Source organism: Lissotriton helveticus, chromosome 10 (assembly GCF_964261635.1).
Source record: "Lissotriton helveticus chromosome 10, aLisHel1.1, whole genome shotgun sequence".
NCBI lineage: Eukaryota > Metazoa > Chordata > Amphibia > Caudata > Salamandridae > Lissotriton > Lissotriton helveticus.
Window position 1 is genome coordinate 1,014,518,281 of NC_136071.1, and position 22,685 is coordinate 1,014,540,965.

General features: G+C 44.2%; 1 protein-coding gene across 2 annotated transcripts in view; it reads left to right on the plus strand.

The window, feature by feature from the left end:
- The window catches only part of ASNS (asparagine synthetase (glutamine-hydrolyzing)), a 552,217-nt gene that overhangs the window by 466,331 nt on the left and 63,201 nt on the right, over nt 1–22,685 (plus strand). For both annotated transcript variants that reach the window (XM_078663713.1, XM_078663714.1), the window contains exon 11: nt 21,892–22,047. In XM_078663713.1, coding sequence (XP_078519839.1) covers nt 21,892–22,047 — 156 coding nt within the window. The remainder of the gene's footprint in view (nt 1–21,891; nt 22,048–22,685) is intronic.

The window sequence follows — 22,685 nt, forward strand, 5'->3', positions numbered from 1 at the left end:
TCTCCAAGTCACTTCCTTGTTAGTCCGATTTATAAAAATTTGCAGAACTGTACATACATGCCATACTTTTGAATATCTCTGTTCAGGTGGAGCAACAAATGGATTCGTTTTACAATGATGCATAGCAAGGGAAATCCTCCCTATGGCGATTTGTTTAGGGATGTATGTACTGCTGAGAATGCTGATTTATAAGAAATAATTGTTCTATGAGCCTCCCCTTCTTCTAGCTGAGATGGAAAATTAAGAAAATTGATCACATCTGTCCCCACTTCATCAGAATCCAGTTAAGTAAACCAACTGATCTATCATCTCCCGGGTAAGAAGTACCTATGGTTGGTCTCAGTCAGCCAGGCCCTGCGGCCTGGGACTTGCCCACCGAAAGGATCTGGACTTGCCATCATATCCTAAAATTCTCCATGCAAACATGTGAAGGAGGCCTAACTCTCTCATGGGATCCATCTAGGTTGAGTGGTTTGCTGAAATTGCTGGCTTTGGTAGATGAATTATGGAAGCCCAATACCATTTTAATTTAAGTTGAAACCACATTTGCACCATATCTGCTTATTGTCTCCCGCTTGGGCCACCTCCCTCGGGATCAAGAGGAAAATTAAAATGCATATCCCTCAAAGCTGTTTCAGTCCTTTAGATGATGTCAGTTGTCTGAACAGAGGTATTAGGCCTCAATATGTTGACCCATGAGGAGAACAGGTCTATTTTGTTTGGACCCTACATCTTCGATATTTTATGAAATATGATAGTATTGCGATTTTAAGCACTTCTGTCTCTTAGGCATTGGGAGTTTGAATCTGCCGCCAATTTGGCCATTACTGGCAAATATTCACTGTTACAGAGAGATTTTTGTCCAGTAAGTAATGACAGAAATATTTGCCTATTTCCCCCAGCATTTAGGAATCGTGACTCCCCAATAAGGAGGCCCTTCAAGATATTGTCATTCTTCAGGAGCAGCAGCACAGTCTTTGATTGAGGATAAGCTGCATGATGATAAATGAGCTTGCTAGCATTATTAAACAATTTATAAGCAGTGAAGCTTCTGCATTGGACCTCCTTCCTCCAGTGCACCGGTTGCTGCTCCTTGCTCCCCCATCCTAGCATGATGTCACCTGGCTCTATCACCAGATTGGGTGAGGAGCTGAAATATCCCTGCTGTTCCATAAGTCACAATCCTTTTTAGTAATTGAGAGGAAAAGCCTCCTGCTCCTTAACTGTTTTTTGATAGATTTTTATCTTTGCCTTAGGTAACTAGAGACTACCTGAGTCAGAGTCTATTCTAAAGAACAATAACTCTATCTTTTCGTTCAAAATCAAATCTGATTTTGATCATGCAAAAGAGAAATCATCCACCAAAGCTCTTTGTGGAAGCGATCAGGATCCTAAGATACAGGGATCAAGTTGTCCAGATGAATTATGATCAGGATTCTCCTGGATCTGAGGAATTCCATTGCGGCTTGCAACCTTAGTTACAGCAACATGGGGTTGAGTAGAGACTGAAAGAAAAGAGAGTGAACCTGTAGATCCGGTCTCAACAGATGAAGTGAGGCGACACATTGAGGATCAGTTTGTGACTATGAGATATGCATCTTTGATCATCCAGTCACCTTCCTTTAGGGAGACCCTCTAAAGATGTATGGTGTTCATCTTAAAATGTCACTGTAAGATTCAATCATTGAATTTTGTCAGAGTTGTCATTAAATGAAAACAGTTACCTTTCTTTGTTATGAGAGCAATATTGCTGAGGAACTCTCCAAAGTTTATGGAGGACGATTGGCTTGTTCCATTGTTTTGTAATTCTCTATCTCCTTATCAATCACCTTTTGTCCTACTAATAAAATACATATCTGCCAGGGGAGAGTAGGTAGAACTGGGATTTTGAAAAATGTGATGTGTAAGCCCTGCAGTGTTTGAAAGGATTAGGTATCCTTAAGCTGGATGCACTAGTTGTTCTTTTTTTAAGATATATTTTATTATTTTTCATGCAGCACAAAATTTTAAACAAAATTTTAAACAAAACGTCCATATTCCAAAACCATAAGTTACTAGACGCAAACATAAATGCAAACATAAGCGTAGTCATGATAATACTTCATCTCAGACATATACATAGTAGAGAGAGAGAAGGCAAGACATTCTATTTACATTTACATTTACAACTGTTTCCTACATGTCCCCAGAATACTATCCCATCCCCGCTCTCCACTTACTAATCGGTTCCCAAATTCGAATTCCCAGCTGCTTTTTTTTCCTGCCTTTCCTTGCATAGATGGGTATTTCTAAGTTATATGCTGCTAATAGATTAGACAACCATATCTGCAACCCTGGGGGATTCTTATCCAACCAAGCCCTGGCAATGCATAGCCTATACACTGCCATGGCAACAAAAATAAATTCCCACTGTGGGATGCCATCCTCGGGAACAACTCCTAACAATATATGTACAGGTCTAAGACTTATCTTAATATTTAGGGAAGCCTCGAAGAAGGTCTCTATATCCTTTAAGAGTTTATGAAGCTGTGGACATAGTGCAAACATATGTATTATATCTGCTTCTCCTGAATTACACCATGGGCAGGTAATACCTGTAGTCCCACCCCATTTCGCTATCCTAGCCGGGGTATAGTAAAGTGAGTAGAGGGTTTTATAGTGTTGCGACTGCAGCGACGCAGAGCATAAAAGTGTCCGTCCTAGCTCCAATAAATCCTGAAACCACCCTAAATCACCCTCTAGTTTCTCTGCCCATTTCTCACTGTGCTTATCAATATCATCCTGCTTTGTATCAAAGAGACTGGCATAGAAGCTTCGAATCGAGCAATCCCCCCCTATCCTTATTTTCTCAATGATCTCAACTGTGTTAAACCCCACCTGCCCCCGTGCTTATTCCCTAAATAACTCCTTATCTGCAGGTACTTAAAAAAGTCCTGCCTATCCAGTCCGTACCTATCCCTTAAGTCTGAGAATAATAGAAATCCCTCCGAGTTCCTAACATCTCCAATCTGAGCAATTCCCTTCGCCGCCCACCTTTCCATTGTCACATCTCCAAATATCTCTACCAGAAAAGATCTATTTTTAACCAACTTTGTATACCGATTAAATCTCCCTATGCCCAATTTTTTCATAAAAGCACTCCATACCTTAATACCTGCCTCAACTGTCTTAAACCTAGTTCTTTTATAATATCCATACTCTATACATTTAAAAAAACAATTTTCCACTTCCTCCCCCAGAACAGCAGCATAAATTCTAGAAGAGCAATCTGTTATTCTTTGATCTAACCCCCCTCCTCCTATAAGTCCTTGCATATACTGGATTGCTGCAGCCCAATAGTATAATCTGAAATCTGGTGCCCCCCATCCACCTCTTTCTCTCGGTAGTGTCATAAATCTATATGCCCTACGGGTCTTGCCCTGTGCCCAAATAAATCTGTTAAGGATACCTTCCAGTATGTTGAACCATTTTGCTTCAAAAAAGAGAGGGATTGCCCTAAAATGATACAAAAATTTTGGAAGTATAAGCATCTTGATTATATTCGTGCACCCCATTAGAGAGAGATGGAGGTTGTTTAGCCGTTCCAAATCCAGTTTTACACTGGCCATCAATGGAGCCATATTGTTCTGCACAACAACTTCAACATCCGCCGATATTGCCACTCCCAAGTACACTGCTGAGGCTACAACTCTTGGATCCATCCACCCTTGAGCATGTTGATTACAAATTATCTGGGTCTTAGATTTATTTAGGGTGTAACCCGAGACCTGGCCAAAATTCTGAGCCTCTATCTCCACTTCCCTGATGGCACCCTCCGGGCTAGATGTTAAAATGGCTACATCATCTGCATAAGCCAGTGTTTTTGCTTTGCAGCCATTCAAACACACTCTGGGGATCCCTTGGTTAGCTTCCAATTTGCGCAAAAAGGGATCTAAATATAGCGCAAATAGGAGAGGGGATGATGGACAGCCCTGCCTGGTTCCTCTTTCTATTTTAACCGCAGCTGAGTGCCCTCTAATGACCCTAATTCTAGCCTATGGATTTTTATATAAGGTTTTCATTGCTTTATTAAACCCTTCACCTATTCCACTCCACCATAGGGTACCCCATAAATATTCCCACGAGACCCTATCAAATGCCTTCTCAGCGTCGAGAAATAGTGCCGCCATAGGGTCTCCCAGGATACCTGCTGCGTCAAACATTGTGATTAATTGCCTAGTGTGTTGTGTGGTCCCTTTACCCGGTATAAATCCATGTTGTGAACAGATTACTAAGCTCTCAATTATCCCTGCAAGTCTCTTGGCCAATATTTTCGAGTAAACTTTAACATCAGCGTTCATGAGGGTGATTGGTCTATAAGTGCCGGGGTGATTTGATGGTTTCCCTTTTTTAAGAATCACTACTATATCTGCTCCTCCCCATGAATCAGGAATTACCTCCCCGAGTTGTGCTTGCCTCATCATATTAAACATATCTGCCCCTATTGCCCCCTGAAATGTTTTATAGAATTCCACCGGCAGTTGATCAGGACCGGCGGCTTTACCTGATGGTAAGGTACTTAAAGCCCATAAAAATTCCTCCACCTTAAAGGGCGCTTCTAGTTCCCCCTTGCATTCCGCAGTAATGAGCGGCGGTGTGACACCCCTTAAGTACCCCTCAATCTCTGAGAGCCCTCCCAACCTATCCGCTCGGTATAGGGATGCGTAAAACTGCCTAAAGACTTCCCTCACTCCCTCTACCCCTACCACCGTATGCCCTTGAGTATCTGTAATCTCCGAGATATCTGTTGCTGCAAGCTTCTGTCTGGTTCGAACCGCCAACAGATGTGCTACCTTTTCACTAAGCTCATATACCCCTTCCTTTCTAGTTAAGTAATTCTCCACTGCCTTCTTGGAGATATGCTCAGTGGCTGCTGCTTTAAGGGAGACAATTCTAAGTAGATGTATTTCTAGCGACATCCGCTGACGGATGGCCATCACCAACTCCTCTTCAGCTTCCCTCAGTTTTTTATTTATTTCCTCTATCCTAGCCTTCTCTTTTTTTTGCGCTGAAAGTACATAGCTCATAGTTTCCCCGCGGACACTGGCCTTAAACGAATCCCAGACCACCCCTGGAGAAGCTGTTCCTCTGTTAATATCCAGAAAACTCCTGATCCAACCTTCCATATACACCCTATATCCCTCATCCTTGAGGAGAGCTCTCTCAAAGGTCCATTGCCTTTCCTTCCTCTGATCTTGGCCTATTACAATGGTTAAAACTAGAGGGCTATGATCAGATACCACGCGGGGAAGTTTTTCCATCTTTGCTCCCTTCAGCAGGGACCCTGATACCAAAAAATAGTCTAGTCTGACCAAAACTCTGTGGGGGGCAGAGTAGAATGTGCTACCATCTCTATTTGGATAAATCTTAACCCAAGGATCAATCAGAGAGTTGTGGATAACCAGATCAGATAATGCTCTATACACTCTCCTTTTCCTACCTGGGTAGTATCCGCCCCCCTGTGTAAATGTACTTTTAGGATCGTGTAGGTTAAAGTCCCCACACATAACTATTGGCTCTACCCAGTGTGCCAACTCCATATCCAAATGCTGAAAGATCTCGGGATCATCCTCCGTTGATCCGTAGGCTGTAACAAGCGTGAATTTCTCCCCCTTAAAAGTTAATTCTAAAATCACCCAGCGACCACCCTCATCCTCCTTTTTCTTAATCACAACAACATCGCCAAACCTCCCCAATATAGCCACTCCCCTATTCCTAAAGTCTTGCTTAGAGTTTGCAAGAAGAACAAATCCCAACTGTCCCAGAAGATAGCTTTTTGATACCTCAATGTGCGTTTCTTGCAAGCATACTAAATCCAATCGAAGAGTTTTCAACAAGGCCGCCACCCTGAGTCTTTTATTTACATCGTTTAAGCCACAAATATTAATGGTAGCAATCCTGCAACACATTAAGATTTTATAATCATTTCCCCATGGGCTGAGATCCCTTCCATTCCTGTTAATAACCACCCCTTCATGTTATTTCTCAATTTAAGACCATCACTTGTTTGAATATATTGTATTTTCATGACAAATAGCGTTTGCTGTTTTGCTTGTAACCTACTCTGTCCTCTCTTGTGCTGAACCAACCAGTGCAACCCAATTCGTGTCATCAGTTTCCCCCCCTTGACCCCCTAACCTCCCATGTCCCTCCCTACCCGCCCTTCCAGATCCTACCCCCTCCCCCCTCTACGGGCAAATAGGTGAAATAGACCTATATGTGGTTGCTACAGTGTGTGGAAGTCGCTAACCTCTCTCTCTGACCCCCCACCCCAAGAAACCTTGTGATCCCAGTGCTCCCCCTCAAACAAACTTGACCTCTTGTTTGAATCCTTAGAGACGTCTGCCAGCCAAGCGCCTCCTTTTTAACCTCCTTTCTGCGACTTTATTTGCTCCAAAAACTTTTGAGCTTTGATTTCTGACCAGAACATTTCTACATTCCCTCTTGTGACCACCTTTAGTCTTGCTGGAAATAGGAGGTAAGCCTCAGAACCCAATGCTTGAAACGGCTTAATAAGCTGCCTCAGCCTCCACCTCCTCTCCACAGTGACGTGGCAGAAGTCCGGCCTGGCAAAAAAGGAGGTACCCTCAAATGTTCGTCTGCTCTCTGGCCTTGCCTTTTCCATAATCTCTTCTCTAAGGACCGTGGTTCCCAAACTGTGCGCCGCGGCACCCCGGTGCGCCGTCATGAGTAGCCAGGGGCGCCGCGCTCACGTTAGGAAAAGCAAGGTTATTGCAGCTGATTTCTTTAGCGAGCTCCGTGGAGCCTGTCCTTTTACACTAAAACTAATGCAGGTGATAATGGGTGTAAAACGGAGGTTGGGCAGAAGATCGGCATGGCGTTTGATTATCATTAATTATTAATCAAATGCATTGTCATGCCGATCTTCTGGCCAACCTCCGTTTTACACCCATTATCACCTGCATTATTTTTAGTGTAAAAAAACAGGCTCCACGGAGCTTGTTAAAGCTGCCAGATAGAAAGCCTTTGCTAATTGGCGTCGTTTGTCTGATTACTTTAACGAGTCCTCTATCTGCACACTTCTGACAGGTTACCAGGATAAAAGGACCCTCGTCACCCAGGGGCTGAGGCTGAATAAACCCATTTACATGTAAATCGCCACTCTTTCCCTGGTGCAGCAGAGTCTGACTTCCTGCGAATGTAGAAATAGTGAACATGTTGAGTTACGCTGACAACAAACCACAGGGAAGACTGCCCCAGCCAGCTGGGTTGAAATGCACTTTAACTGAAACCTGCAGGAGAATGCAGAAAACCGCTCTGGCATTTGGTTCCGTGGCATCATAACATCATTTTCTCAGGCACCAGATCAACGGAAACTCCCACCAGGCCACTTTTGCAGGTATTTTAAAAACCCAATGGCTCAATAGTTTGTCACAGAAATATGCCTTGGAGCTCAGCACTGCGCTGCTGTTTGGAATGACTTGGATGTGTTGTGTTTTTGCACTTATTGATTCTCGCATTAACCCCCACAAATGTGCCTTTCCAGGCATACCTTTGTGAATGAGGAGGTCTGCCAGCATTGGGAACACAGACAGGTAAAGCAACAAAGTGATGGAAGGAATGCTTAACTTAATGCCAGCCGTTGGCGATCGTTCAGGAACACATTCCAAACCATGGTTTTCCCCCCACTGTGCAACTCTGGACAGAGACCTGCCAAATGCAAAACAGGTTTGGTCCTATTCCAATGGGAACATTCAAGTTCAATCTGCCAGCCCAGGTACCTGCATACGGGAACACAAAGACCCCAGACCAGTTTCCACCTACTTTGACCTCACCGAACTGTTGTTGTTTTTATATCTCTGTCTTTTTATCTTTTATGGCTGTGATTACTGCCAGATAAAGATTTATGTACTACTATACTATACAACTTAGATCTCACCAGTGTGGCATACCGTGAGTCCTGTAGCACAGTCAGCATGGGACCGACGTGTGACATAGCCCTTGCTTTTTACAGCACCTACTGATAATATGATAGAAGCAATACTTAAATAGCGGAGGGGTAAAAATTGCTATTCCCACTCCAGTGAGTGCAACAGTAGGGAAAATGTTGGATAGCGGAGGGGTAAAAATGACTAATCCCACTCCAGTGAGCGCAAAAGTAGGGAAAGCGTTGGATAGCGGAGGGATAAAATATACTATTCCCACTCCAGTGAGTGCAACAGTAGGGAAAGCGTTGGATAGCGGAGGGGTAAAAATTGCTATTCCCACCCCAGTGAGTGCAACAACAGGGAAAGTGTTGGATAGCGGAGGGGTAAAAATGACTATTCCCACTCCAGTTATTGCAACAGTAGGGGAAGCATCGTTTTTCACTTAACACGTTTTTATTAAAAAACGGTTATATTTTTGTTTTGTTACAAATATGATTATAATACCTTCATTCTTCGTTGCATCCCAATTAATTATGGAAGACAACAGGAAGTACTCCCGAGGTCGGGCTTACATCCCCTCCCACCGGTAAGAAAATGGTGGGGAGCCACGGCCAACTGCCGATTAGGTTAAGGGAGCCGCAGGTCAAAAAAGTTTGGGAACCACTGTCTAAGGAGATAATTCCCAACATATATTAGAATTGCTCTGGGAAGAGGTGGTTTACCTGTCTGACCAGCTCCTCCCCGCCCTTTCCTGATTACAAAGGGAAACCTGTGAGCTCGCTGTATCTCCTTTTCCCACTGCCAGTCTGATTCCGGAAAAGCCCCACAAAGCAATTTTACAACAAATTTCAAAGTATTCTGCCCCTCTGCCCCTTCTTCCACCCCCAAAAGACGAATGTTATTCCGCCGCTGGCGGTTTTCAAACTCCTCCATCTTCCAGAGCATATCTTCGGACACCTTTTCCTGATTAGCTTTAAACTCCTGCCAAGCTCCCATATCGTCCTCCAGTCTTCCTGTTCTCTCTTCGACTTCAGTAACCCTGTTTGCCATACGCTCATACATTTTATTAACTTTCTTCAAAGTATTATGTAGTTTCTTCGTGGCATGTATGGCCCTTCGGCTTTCGGCCCTGGCCTCCCCTTGAATCTGTTTCAGCGTGTTAGTTATTGCATCCAGAGGGGCCTGAAGCTGAGATGGAACAGTCTCCTCATAGGTCTGTGATGTGGCCGAGTAGTCCCAAACAAGTTTTTTACCCCCTCTAGTAGGAGACCCTAAGCCCGAGTTCTGTTTTTTTCCTTTAGTCCATCTTTTCTTCTGTGTGCTTTCTTTCCCTGATAGACTAGAATCCGATAGTGAGCCAACATCCTCCCCCTCTGTCCCAGTCTCGCTTGTGGCTGTGGCTGAGCGATCCGTATCCTCATCTACAGAGTAGAAGCAATCCCCCTCTGCTGAGCCTCCTTCTGCGCCATCCACCACTTCCCTGCAATTAGGTAACAGAGACTCTTTGCTAACCAGGCTAGCTTTGCTGCCCCATGAGCCCCCCGCCTTCAGCTCAGCTTCTACCTGCATGAGGGCGTCCAGCATATCCGTGTTCCCTGATATACTGGCCCCTACAGCCTCCTTCACGCCATTATCGAGAAGTGCCAGTGCTCCTCCACTGCAAATGCCAAAAGTCTTACCCGAGTTCCTGGCAGTCTCGGGGGTTACAGGAAGCGCCATAGTCGTGTTTAACCTCAGTGGAGTACCTGCGAGCTCTCTGCCACCGCTACCGCCGCTGCCGTCGCCGCCGCCTCCTCCGCCTCCTCCGCCTCCATGCAATTCTGGAGCCGAGTCTGTACGCGAGCGTTGCCTAGCAACGTCCAGAGCTGCGTTCGCGTCCACGGCAGATTCCTCTACAGCGTCCTCGAGGGCGCCCTCCGTGCTGGAAAGACTCTGCCCGCTTTTTGGTGTAAATGCCTCTGTCAAAGTGGGCTGCCGGAGGACGACATCCTTGGCTCGTAGCTGCGCCCCCACCTTCTGTTTATCCGTGTCCGATGCCGCTGCTGATGCTTTGCCTGCAGGCTGCTCGCTCCTTGCCGGCGCTTTGCCTCGGACTTCTGTTTTTTTTCCTTTCATCTGTCCTTAAACTCTAACACCAAACAATGCCAACATGTCATACCAATAGACAGATGGCTAGGACCCATTTCATGTATCATGTGTAAACAAACTTTACAATCCTATGTAAAATTTACTCCAAAAATTACATATAAAACTGTCAAGGGAGGACTAATTAACGCACGCTCCATGTGCAAAAATGCCCTACACATATATGATCTGATGATAGAAAATAATTTGGACTGTCTCATGGTCACCGAAACATGGCTAAAAAACTGGTCCAACCCTGACATTGTATGCGCACTCCCACCTGGATACACGATACAGAGAATGGATAGACCTATACAAAGAGGGGGAGGGGTTGCTATCATTCATAGAGAAACCCTCACATGTAATATTCAGGAATTACCGGAAATAAAAGATGCGGAATGTTTAGCTTTTAATTTAAAAGCCCACGACTCTTTCACTTTCTCAGGGGCACTAATTTATCGCCCACCAGGACAAACCAGCCACTTTTTAGAAAGTCTAGGAGAAGCATTTACTAATATGACACTCAAGGCTGCTAACTTCACCCTAATGGGAATTTTAAATCTTCATCTTGACTGCATTAACGACACAAACGCACTACAATTTAAAGACATCATGCATGTGCTGGGACTCACAATTCTTACGAACGAGCCCACACATTCAGCGGGCCATGTATTGGATTGCATTTGCACGAATTTGAAGTCAATAAACGTCTCTACGCCTCTACTCCAAACGTGGACTGATCATAAATTCATTGCCTTTCACCTCAAAACGGAAGAAATGAAAACTTCAAAACCAGCTAAAGTTAGAGATGAGAAGCCAACTCCCTGCTGGACCAAAATCATAGAGCACCCTGACCTACACAATTGGGTTAGAGAGAATAAACCAGAGACGGTAGGAAACGCTACTATTGACAATCTTAGTTATGATAAATGGATGAGAACCATAGGTGAGAAACTGACTTCCGGAAGAAATAACAAAAAATCCACGTCCAAACGGGAAAACATCAGCTCCCTGGTTCACAGATGAACTGAAAGACACACGACGCACAGTGCGTAGACTCGAACGTAAATGGCGTAAACAATATGACGAGGTAGATCAGGCCAACTTTAAAACTGCAAGACAGAATTACCACGCACTTATAAAAAAAACTAAAACAACCAATTTTACCAAACGAATAGAAACTTCACAGAATGACCAAAAAGAAATTTTTCGTATAGTCACAAGCTTCCGAAATCCAAAAATATTATCTCATGAGATACCACCATCACAAAGTTTCTGCAATGACATTGCAGATTACTTTGAACAAAAGATTGTAAACATTACCAAAAATTTCCCTGTTATTACGGAAAACAAAGAACACAATTCGCAAGGAAGTAACCCTGGGATAACAGTTGGATGGAATACTTTTGACCTGATTGATAAAGCAGACACTTCGAAAATCCTGTCAAAAATTAAATCTGGATCGCCACTTGACCCGTGCCCTCCCTCACTAATCCAGGCTATTAAAGAGGACGTAAGCCCCATGATCAATGACATCATCAATGCCTCACTTCAATCTGGAGAAGTCCCCAATGCATGGAAAACGGCCATTGTAAAGCCACTACAAAAAAAGGCTTTACATGATCCATCTGTCCTAACAAACCTGCGACCGATCTCCCAACTCCCTGCACTGTGTAAATGCACTGAAACCCTGGTCAACAGACAGTTAACAACGTTCCTGGAAACAAATAACATCCTACATCCCAACCAGGCTGGTTTCAGAGCTAACCACTCTACTGAGTCAGCTCTGCTATCCACAACAGAAACTATAAGAACTGCACTAGACCAGGGGGGCAAGGCTGTCCTTGTCCTCCTTGACTTATCGGCAGCTTTCGACACGGTGTCCCACACCATCCTATTACATCGCCTAGCTGAGGCGGGTATAGGGGGCACCGTGTTGAACTGGTTCACAAATTTTCTATTAAACAGAAAACAAATCGTCAGGTTGGGACAATTCTATTCAAAGGAGAAGGAGATTGGCTCAGGGGTACCTCAGGGCTCTAGTCTGAGCCCTACCTTATTTAATTTGTACATGGCTCCCCTGATCAATCTAATTGCGTCCTTCAACGTGAATACGGTCGCATACGCCGATGACACCCAACTGGTCCTGACTCTGGACGAAGATACAGCTAAAGCAGAACGAGACCTAAAAGAGTGTCTGACGGCGACCTTTAAATGGATGCACGAAAATCATCTGAAATGTAACTCTGCAAAGACAGAGATCCTTCCATTTGGGAAAAATAATTTATTTTCCCCACTCACCTGTTGGTCACCCGATGCGGAAGCTCCTCCCGATACCATCAATGCCACTAGAAACCTGGGTATAAAATTTGACAATCTGCTCTCTTTCAAGCAACAATCCAAAGAAATAGCAGCTGTCTGCTTTAACATCATGAAAGGACTACGCAAATTTTTTGACTATCTACCATTGCCCGCCCGCCGAACAGTAGCAGTTGCTTTAATAACATCTAAAATTGATTACTGTAATAGTCTGTATGCAGGGGTAACAAAATCTACCCTACACAAACTACAGACTATTCAAAATGCGGCAGCGAGACTGGTCCTAAGGTTGCCTAGAAGATCATCAGCATCAGCCGCCCTGAACAAGCTGCATTGGCTTCCTATTCAGAAGCGGATTTTATTTAAAATCATTGTGATCACATTTAGGTGTTTTCACAAACGGGGCCCAAAATACCTAAATAGCAGATTTCATAGGTATCATCCCTCGAGAGAACTCAGATCAGCCACAGCCAATCTGATGACTGTCCCCAAGTTTAAACTTGCCACCAAGGGGGGTAAATCACTGGCAGTTCTTGGGGCCAAGGCCTGGAACACACTCCCCACAGACCTCCGTCTAATATCATCAGCACAGACTTTCAAAAAATCCTTAAAAACCTGGATCTACGGACTCTCAGAATCAAAATGCAAAACTCTGGTCTAATTATACTCAAGTAACCCTAATGCAGTCGAAACACCGTACGACTTGTCAGCAATGAAGACAAAGCGCCAGGATGCTCCCTGGAGTGACAGAGCGCTATATAAAAACCACCAAACATCAAACATCATCGCAGGAACCGGAGCGGCGATCTTTCGTGTTGCACCCGCCTTCAGGGTCGCTGGTGTAGCCTCCTTCCTCGCAACTTCTTGAAGTTGTTTGCTGGCATTACCGGAATTACTGGCATTACTATCCGGCGAAGGCTTCCCCTTCTCTCTATCCTTCTCCGAGCGCTGAGGTCGCGGAGGCATCCTATGGCCCTTCGCCCCCTGAACAGCTCCAAGAATTCCGAGGATTCCAAGCCCCCTCTCCGCTTTTGAATAGAATACCCTGAAATTAAGTCTTTTGAAGATGGCTTTCTTCAGGGTCTCATAACAGCGAAGGCTCTCCGTGACCAGGCGCTCAAACATCAGAGGGGAGCACGCAACCTCAGGTAAGAGCCATCAGGGGGGATACAGAGGAGAGAGGTCTAGCAGCGACTGCTCACCACAACCTGTCGGCAGCCATCTTGCCCCCCTCATGGCACGTCCATTGGATGCACTAGTTGTGATGTGAAAAGTATTTATAAAGCGCAGCGTACACTATACAGTTTCTTGGCGCTGGTAAAGAAAGGACGGAGGGCACCACCTGGGCAAGGCGCGGGGGTGCATGGCAATAGCAGAAAAAGAAAAAAAAAGGACCAGAGATGAAGAAAACATTTTAATTGTACGCAATGCGAAACAGATGAGTCTTAAGGAGGGATCTGAAATGGATATAGGGAGGAGCAAGCCGTATGTCCATTGGGAGGGCATTCCAAAAGTTGTGAATGGATGCCTTTATTCTTTCTGCTTGTCTTGCAAAGTGGCCTTTCCCCTGGCGAAAAAGCCACATCCTCCTCTCGCCTGAAACAGAAAATAGTGACCGAGACACCTGCGCCCAATTTCAGTGCCTCCCTTAGTGGTATCTGTTGGCTTTGCTAGGCACCTTAGTATGGTCAGCAGCCTGGAGTGGGTTCCCTACCGAAGTCAGCTCTTCCAACCAATTTTTGATTGACCATCTTAAAAGAATCATGTGCTTTGTCCTGGGCCTTTTAAGAAATAACAATCTTCTGCTGATTTCTTGACAAAAGTGTGTTCGCAGACAAATCCTCCATGAGCAGGCTTGCCTCAGAGGTGACCAGTACCCTAAGCTTCGAATCCACTCATCAGAGAGCAAAGTGACTGCTGTTTGTGGCTGAAGCATAGTTAGAGTTTTCTAGAAGGCTTATTGCCCACTATGTGTATCTGTCCAAAATATCCTGGACAATAGTGAGCCCCTCTTCCTTGGCCCTAAAGGCCATGTAAGGTATCTTGGAGATAGGACTGCCGGGTCCAACTATTTATCCTGGCAGGCCTTCTGGGAATAGTTTTGAGAAGAACATCGTCATGAAGAATGAGCCTTTTTAGGATCGCCCTCAGGAGTAGTAACAACATTACCCTCTAGGGATTGCCAAGACATTTCCACCCAAAGTGGTTATAGATCTCCCTATCAAACACCTTAAAATGGTAGACCACTACTTTGGGGGAAGAAACCCATTCACATGACATAGGGTGGACAATTTCCTTTGGGTTGAACATGTCCCCTCAGCTTTAAGATAATATCTAGGTATCCTCAAAACCGTGCTTTGCTGTCTGCTTCAGAGCTCTCTCTGTTTTTATCGCACGGAGATGGCAGGCACCAGGGGTTTTGATCCTCAAAGCCCTCAGAGTAGTCACTCTTCTATATTCTGGGTGGAAGGACAGCAATACTCCTGCTCTTAACAGTTCAGGTAATGTGTTACAGTCTGAGTTGGTGCTTTCTATGTCTTAAATTGGCTACCGTCTTGTACTGAATTCCCAGTTTTAAGACGTTCATCAACAAAAGTCTTGACTGCATGGATGGACTTGCGCTTTACCTTAGTTTGTGGGGTCCTTACACACATTCCGAGTTCCTTTGTCGGTCTAGTGTACTTTAATGTCCTCTTTCCTTTGGATGAGCAGTGGTAGTGGAATGATGACTGCAGGAACATTCTGCTTCGCATGGCTTAGAGAGCAAAGCGCACTGCCTCACGCACAGTGTTCCCAATAACCTTGGTTAAAGTTTGTTCAAGAACATATGATATAACCTGCTATTCTATTATTTGTGTTCTAGCAGATAATCACTACAAACTGGGAGCCCATGTATCCATGCATAAACTCACATTAGGACAAGGAAAGAGCAATCATTAATTACTGACTCGTTATGCACAATTACTCAAATTAGGCTCTTCACATGGTAAGCCTTTCCCCAAAGTCATATAGCTCTGAAAGCTAATAGATATGTGTGAGCTGAATCTCTGGACAAAGACTTTTATTATCAGAATGAGAAGTGTGAGGCAAGGTTTCCTATGGGATAGTATTAGTAGAATTATTGCAACACCAGTGGTCTGGATGGTAATGCCACAATTTACTTAGAGACTTACTTCAGTCAGTCCTAATAGTGTGGAAGGAAGCAGTAACAGGACACTTATCAGGTGGTCTCTGTTTGTATGGTCATGTTCTTCAAATGGCAGTTTGATGATGAGTAAAGAAAAGGCTCAGGAAATTGTATGACCCTCCCACCTGCCTTTTTAGACACCTGTCTCACTAGAGATGAAGTGTGAGTACCAAGCCGCTGCAATTAAACTGAGCTCCCCTATCCACCCATCAGTGCAGAGAGGGAGGCTGGCAAATTTACTTCTGACCCGGCTGCCAAAACCGGTGGTCTCCACTGCCTCACCTCAAGCGCTTTGTATTTCAAAGAACTAAGAAGAAACACCACATTCACTCAAAGCACAGGTTGCACACACTCTAAACTAGCACACGTTCCCAGTATCAAACACTAGAATATATGTATCCTACAACATAACAACAAAGACAGGGGAGGACATTTGACCCTCATCTTAAGCTGCTGGTCATCATAGAAAGAGTGAGTTATGGTGGCAGAGGCAATATATAAAACTGCATAGACTATGATTGGTGCTTTTTTTACTTGTGACTTTTAGTTTGACACTAACACCGTATAAGTGTGTTCTACTGAATATTTTGTTGTTCAGCTTGCTGAGCTTTAGTAACATTTAAATAATAATCTTCGCCTCAGGTCATGACAGAATCCCAGGCCAAATCTTAACAGATGAAAAAATCCAGGCAGCTAATGCTAAACAGTACTGGCCAAGCAACTGTTAGATATGCCCAGGCCTGCTATGCCCCCATGACTCCAAATGTAAATGTAAATGGCCTCTAACTGGAGCCAAAGGTGAGATCATTAAAGTTGAACCATCCTCACCACTGCCACCCACCCTATCAGTTCTTTTGCACTGGCGAAAGCGCTCACCAATTAGGTCAAATCAATAGATAGATGTGCACCTCAGTTCTTCGGACCACTCTTAAGCATAGTTCTGAATAAAAACTGTCTATGACCTCTGAAACCGCTCAAGAAGAAACCCACCCGTTTCAAAATAAAACTCACCACATTGGATGGGTTTTCATTCCATCATGTCCAGATAGATGTACGATGCTTTCATAATGTCCATTACTAAGCAGATATATAGGTTTTCAAAACTAGCCTGTAGGAACACATCAAAAACCTCTATCTTGGCGGCCCATGGCATTAAGGTCAAGCTCCAAATATCTCTATCTCAAACAGAGTACAAGATACAGAATAACCCACCACTTCACAGACACACTCACCGCCCTGGGGAAAGCCCACTCCTAGACAACAGCAAGTATGCCCACCCTCTCCAAATTCAGGGAAAATAACACATGTGGATCATTTTCTTAGGTTTAGCTCTACAGTTTGAAACATCATCCCTACCCTGCTCAAGCCCTTATTCATCACAGGTAAAAGAAGATTCCTTTCTACTCGGGGAACCACTTAAGTTCACATATTTTCCCACCAAACATGCAACTCTTTTCCACTTACTCCAGTAATTCAAAAGGATGTATCAGACGTACAGTAATTTCTTCTACCTATATGAGTACATATATTATGTGTGTGAGAGAAATTGGGTTATTGGGTGACTGGAGGTTTGAGCCCTGGTCAAGGAACAGCCACGAAAAGCCCCTAAATTAACCTGTACTTAACCCTGGGTACCTTGGCACAAAAAGCAGTCAGGCTTAATGTAGAGACAATGTGCAAAGTATTTATACACCACACAAACATTAATAAACATTAAAACATTAAAAACACAACAAAGAAAACTCCCTCACCAATTTAGAAAAATAAAGTACATTTTAATTAATGTTTTGACACCACAACAACAAACATCCAGTCTGTAGAACCAGAGTTATGAATTTGTACATTTTAGTAATAAGTAGCACCTAAAAAATCAAACCGCCTACCACGGACATCTACTCAGATGAGACTGGGTAAAAGTTGAAAAATAGGGCAACCGCGATGGAGCACGGTTCGTATACAAGAAGTAGATTGGTCAGTGTCAGTGCTTACCTTCAGACTTAGGAGAAAGTTTGGGAAACATTTTCTGAGAAGGTAAAGTTCAGTAGGGCAAGGCTGGCAGGTGGTGGTGAGGAGCGAGTGTCATCGTCAGGGAGCCTTGGGTTGAAGCCATGGTGAAGATGTCTTCATGTAGACTTAGTCTTTCTTTTGGAAGTCGAAAATCTCCAGCGGAACGAGGCAGAGGCTGTATCTAAAGATAGTTCCAGGGGTTTGAATACCACCTTTGGTGACTGGCGATGCACCTCGAGCAGATATGCAACAAGGTTAGTTCCAGTTTGCCCCTGGATCTCAGTGCAGTTTTTGGACAAAAAGTTTGTAATTCCTCAGTTATGGGTTTTGGCCATCTGGGCACCTCTAGCACCAGAAACAAGGGTCCAGGATTGGTGGGGCACCACTTGGGGGTGCAGGAGTCACTCGAGCTGAGTTCAGGTGTTGGTGTAAGATGGTTGGAGCCTTTTGTGGCTCTGTGAATCGGAATAGAAGGTCAGCAAATTAGCCCTTTTAGTTACTCTGCTAGTCCTGGGTTCAGGTGAAGATGCAGGGCTCAACAGCGAGGGCTCGCCTCTGAGGGCTCAAGGCAGTGTCAGGGCAGCACAGCAGTCGTTCCAGAACAGCGAAGCTCTCTTTCAGAGTGCCCAGCAGGTCACTGCTGCAGGCGGTCCTCTGAGAGTCCTTCTGCAGGGCCAGGAATGAACTGAAAAGTGGGTCGGAGGGTCCTATGTTTATACCTGGTACCTTTCCTCTGGGAGGTGGAAAAAGCTTCTAGAAAGTTTCTTTGTAGTGCATCTGCCATGGCTCCAAAATGGCTTGTGTGACAATGTGGAGGTGATACGTCTTTTGTATGAAGGCATGGTGCAGCCTATTCAGTTAAAAGTGTGGCTGAGCTCATCTCTGCCCCATACTACCAGTAAATGGCCCATTCAGGCAACCCTAATCCCTCTATTGTGTTACTGATTAGGAGGAATTCACAAAGACTGTCAGTTACACCCAGTCATGTGTCCCAGGACAGGCTGCATGCACAAAAGGGCTGAGTTCAGGAAAATGTCATTTTCATTTTCAAAATTGTAATTAAAAATCTAACTTTACCATTAAAAATGATTTTTCATTACAATTTTATAGATACCAAACATGATCTGGCCACCTGGTCCCAATCAAAGAATTGAACTTATTAAGTGTAATAAGGCAACCCTGTGTTATCCCCCGGGACAGGCAGGCCTCACTACCAGGACATATAAATCTTAGTACATGTCCAACCTTTTAATTACAGTGCACCGTGCCCTATGGGCTACCTAGGACCTACCTTAGGTGTGTCGTATATGCAATAAAAGGGGAGTTTAAGGTTTGGCAAGGGTTTATATTGCCAAGTCGATTTGGCATTTTAAAACTGCATTTTAAGGTGCTACTTTAGTGGGTGGCACAATAAGTGCTGCAGGCTCAGTACTAGCGTTTCATTTACAGGTCCTGTGTATGTATTATACCACTCTACGAGGGGCTTATAGGTAAATTAAATATGCCATTCAGGTGTAAGCTAATCAACCCATGTTTAGGGGACTGAGCACAAGCCCTTTAGCGCTGGTTAGCAGGCACACAGTCCTATGGCCAACAAAAACAAATTTCAGCAACAAAAATGGATGTAAGCAGGCAACATCTTCAGGGGTGACCTTGCAGAGGACCTGGTTCAACAGTGTGTATGTATGTACGCATGTGTGTGTGTGTCTGTGTTTGTCTGTGTGTGTCTGTGTGGATGTGGGTGTGTGTTAGACCTGTCAGCCATAGGGTGGTCTTCCCCCCAATCTTTTGCCCTCCTCTTCATTTTTTCTAAACTCGATTTTTCTGGCCTTAGGACTCTGAGCACCTTACCACTGATAAACAGTGCTAAATTGCATATGCTCTCTCCTCTAAACCTCTTGATATTGGCGTATACCCAATTGGCATGTTTAATTTACTTATAAGTCTATAGTACAGTGCACTACATATGCCATGGACATGTAGATTAAATGCTACTTGTGGGCCTGCAACACTAGTTGTGCCACCCACCTAAATAGCCCTTTGAACATGTCGCTTGCCTACCATTGCAGAACCTGTGTGCGCATTTTAAACTGCCATTTTGACCTTGGAAAAAAAGCCTTTTGCCAGACCCAAGACTTCCTTTTTGATACATATAAGTCCCCCATAAGTTAGGCCTTGAACTGCCCAGAGGGCAGGGTGCAATGTATTTAAGAGGTTGGATATGTACTTTTGAGTTTTCATTGTTCTGGTGGTGAAAAACTATAAAATTCATTTTTTACTACTGCAAGGCCTATCTCTCCCATAGGATAATATTGGAGTTGCCTTATTACATTTTAGAAATGTCATTTCCAAATGGGAAGAGCTAATCCGTTTAAGTTTGATTTTTCTGAAATCACAGTTTAAAATCCTAACTTATGGTGAAGTCGGCTTTTAAATTGTAAATCTGAAAATGCCACTTTTGTAACGTTGGCCTGTTCATGCATTAGCTAGAGAGGCAGCTCGTCCATGTGAGAAGAGGAGTGTCGCCCCACTGCTTTCTCGCAGTGCGAGAACCAGAAACATAAAATTGTATTATGAATACCATTTTATATTTCTGCTTCTCGCACTGACTGGCTTGCCCACTGTTGTGGGTGCTGGCTGTTTGGTAAGCTCCAGTCCGACCAAGCCAGTCATTCGCACTCTCCCATTTTCTCAATGTAGGCTGCATGCAGCCTTCATGGAGAAAATGCATTCCCCATAGATGCCTGTGCGATCCGTGTCCCAGTCAAACGCAGTACTTCCATTGCAGCATTGTGATTGGCTTATGGGAGGAGAGGGAGGCTGACTGCTTCCTGGGACTCAGAGCAGAGAGAGAAGGAAATGCGACACAGTACCGGAGGCAAGAGTACGTTTTACTTAGGTATTTTATTAAATTAACACCCCCCTTTCCCGTATGACCCCTGCCGCCCCCACCCACGGGTCATGCCAACCGTGAATACTTAGTGTTTGGTGCCTGGAGCCTGTCTCTGGTCACATGAATAGGTGTATTTGGCAGTTGGACTTTGTGTATTCCTCCCTGACAGCCAAACACAATTGGTGCTTTGGTGTGACTGAGTGGACCATCACTGGCAGGACTTCAGACACCACTACTTCAGTACACTTCTGTACCGGTGGATACTCTGCCAATAAGAAGGACTGCTGTGCCGCTGAAAGGACTGCAACTCTTCTGCCCTGAAGGAATTGCTGCCCTGTTGTGCTGGGTTGCTGCCCTCTTGCCTGGATGAAAACAATGGGATATGCAACTCTTGAACCCAGAGTGACTCTAAGGGCTAGTTGGCTGGCCTAATCTGAAGCTACAGGGACATAACAGGCTTCCAACAACTTTGCACTTGCACCTGGACTCTGCCTTCTGTGTGTGTACCCTACCACCCTAGTCCTGGACCCTTGAAAGTGGCATCTAAGGTACTTGCCTGTGGAACCGATGCATCTCCAAGAAAAACCAACACACCTCCTCTGCTGAGCGAAGCATCCCCGAGTAGAATCGGTGCATCAAAGCTGCTGCAAGGATAAGGTCCATCGCAAATGCCTCCATCGCATCCAAGGTTCTCAAAAACAAAGATTTGTCCCGATGGTGCAGTGTCTCCACAGCCCAGGCTCAAAGATGACATCTGACTCTGCATCAAAGCTCTTCGGAATGGTTGCATCACCCGCTGCGTGGCACATCCCCGACACAGGACTTCTCATTGCAAGTGGCATTGATGGGATCCTCAAAGACAATGCAACAGAGGCGCACATTAGAGCCTCGCCGCAGCTTGGAGCCTACACTCCATCGAGGTCATCCTGAACCTGTGACTTTTTCCCAGTCCAGCCTGACCAGATATCTCCAACTGTCGCTTTTTGCTTTTTGGAACTATTTCCACCAAATCCATTAAAATTCAATATCGCTGGTTTTACTAATATGAATTTTGTCATTTGGTCTTGTTTTATTTATTAAAAATCTCTCTACTTTTTCTAAGACTGTTGCAGGCTTCTTGTGTGGTGTGTTTTCACTGTTTAAAGTGTTGCACAAATACCTTATACATTGCCTCTTAGTTAAGCCTGACTGTTTATGCCTTGCTACCATGGGGTGAGCACAGGTACATTTGAGGTTTGCTTGTGACTTATCCTGACAAGGATTGTGATTGCTGCTTGACCAGGACTTACACCCCAGTCAACCACCACGCAATTCTTACAGTGTGTGTATGTGTGGCTCACTACAAACCACATTTTTGGCCAGAGATGTAGTCTGTTATATATAATAAATGGAAGTCTTTAAGATTAATTTCCTTTCTTTGTGCTCTCTATTAGAATGGAATAGAAAAGTATCTTCTGAGGGAATCTTTCCAGGACTCCAATCTAATCCCAAATGAGATACTATGGAGGCCCAAAGAAGCATTTAGTGATGGCCTAGCATCTGTCAAAAGGTCTTGGTACAGCATGATCCAGGAGCACATCGAGCATCAGGTATCGCACTATGTGTATTTTTCAGATATTTGTGTAGTGTGAGTGTGAAATTGATGGTATCAAAAGTTTAGATATTTTCTAGTTGATATTTGTGCATAAAATGACTGATAATGTTGTCAATAATTATGTTCTGTGTACTGATGAATCATTGATCAACAGGTAATCTTTATTACCCTGATTAAGAGTCCTCATCATACCAGACCTAACCAATGTGGAGTCCCACCTCCCCGAAAGCCCATACACACTCTTTAATACACTTTATTTTATATTGACCAAAAGAATCTTCTATCTCTATTATCAAAATACCAGATCAATAGTTCCTCCCGCCAACCCTCCTCCTGTCATGGAGGTGCAATGACTAAAGGGAGGGGGGTAAATGAACTGGTAAAAGGAGGACTCCTAATCAGGGTACTGAAGATTGCCAGTGACTAAATGATTAATTCCTCCCTCATGGAGTCCTCCTCATCCCAGTTCTAACCAAGAAGAATTTCACAAAAAAAAATTGCACCGCCATTGAAATGTGTATTACTTCATAGGTGAATGCAGTACAGCAGACCCAAAATGATCATGCATAGAATCAGACAAATTAAGGTGATAATGTTTAGTGAAAGTCTGAAATGAAGACCATGTAGCTTCTC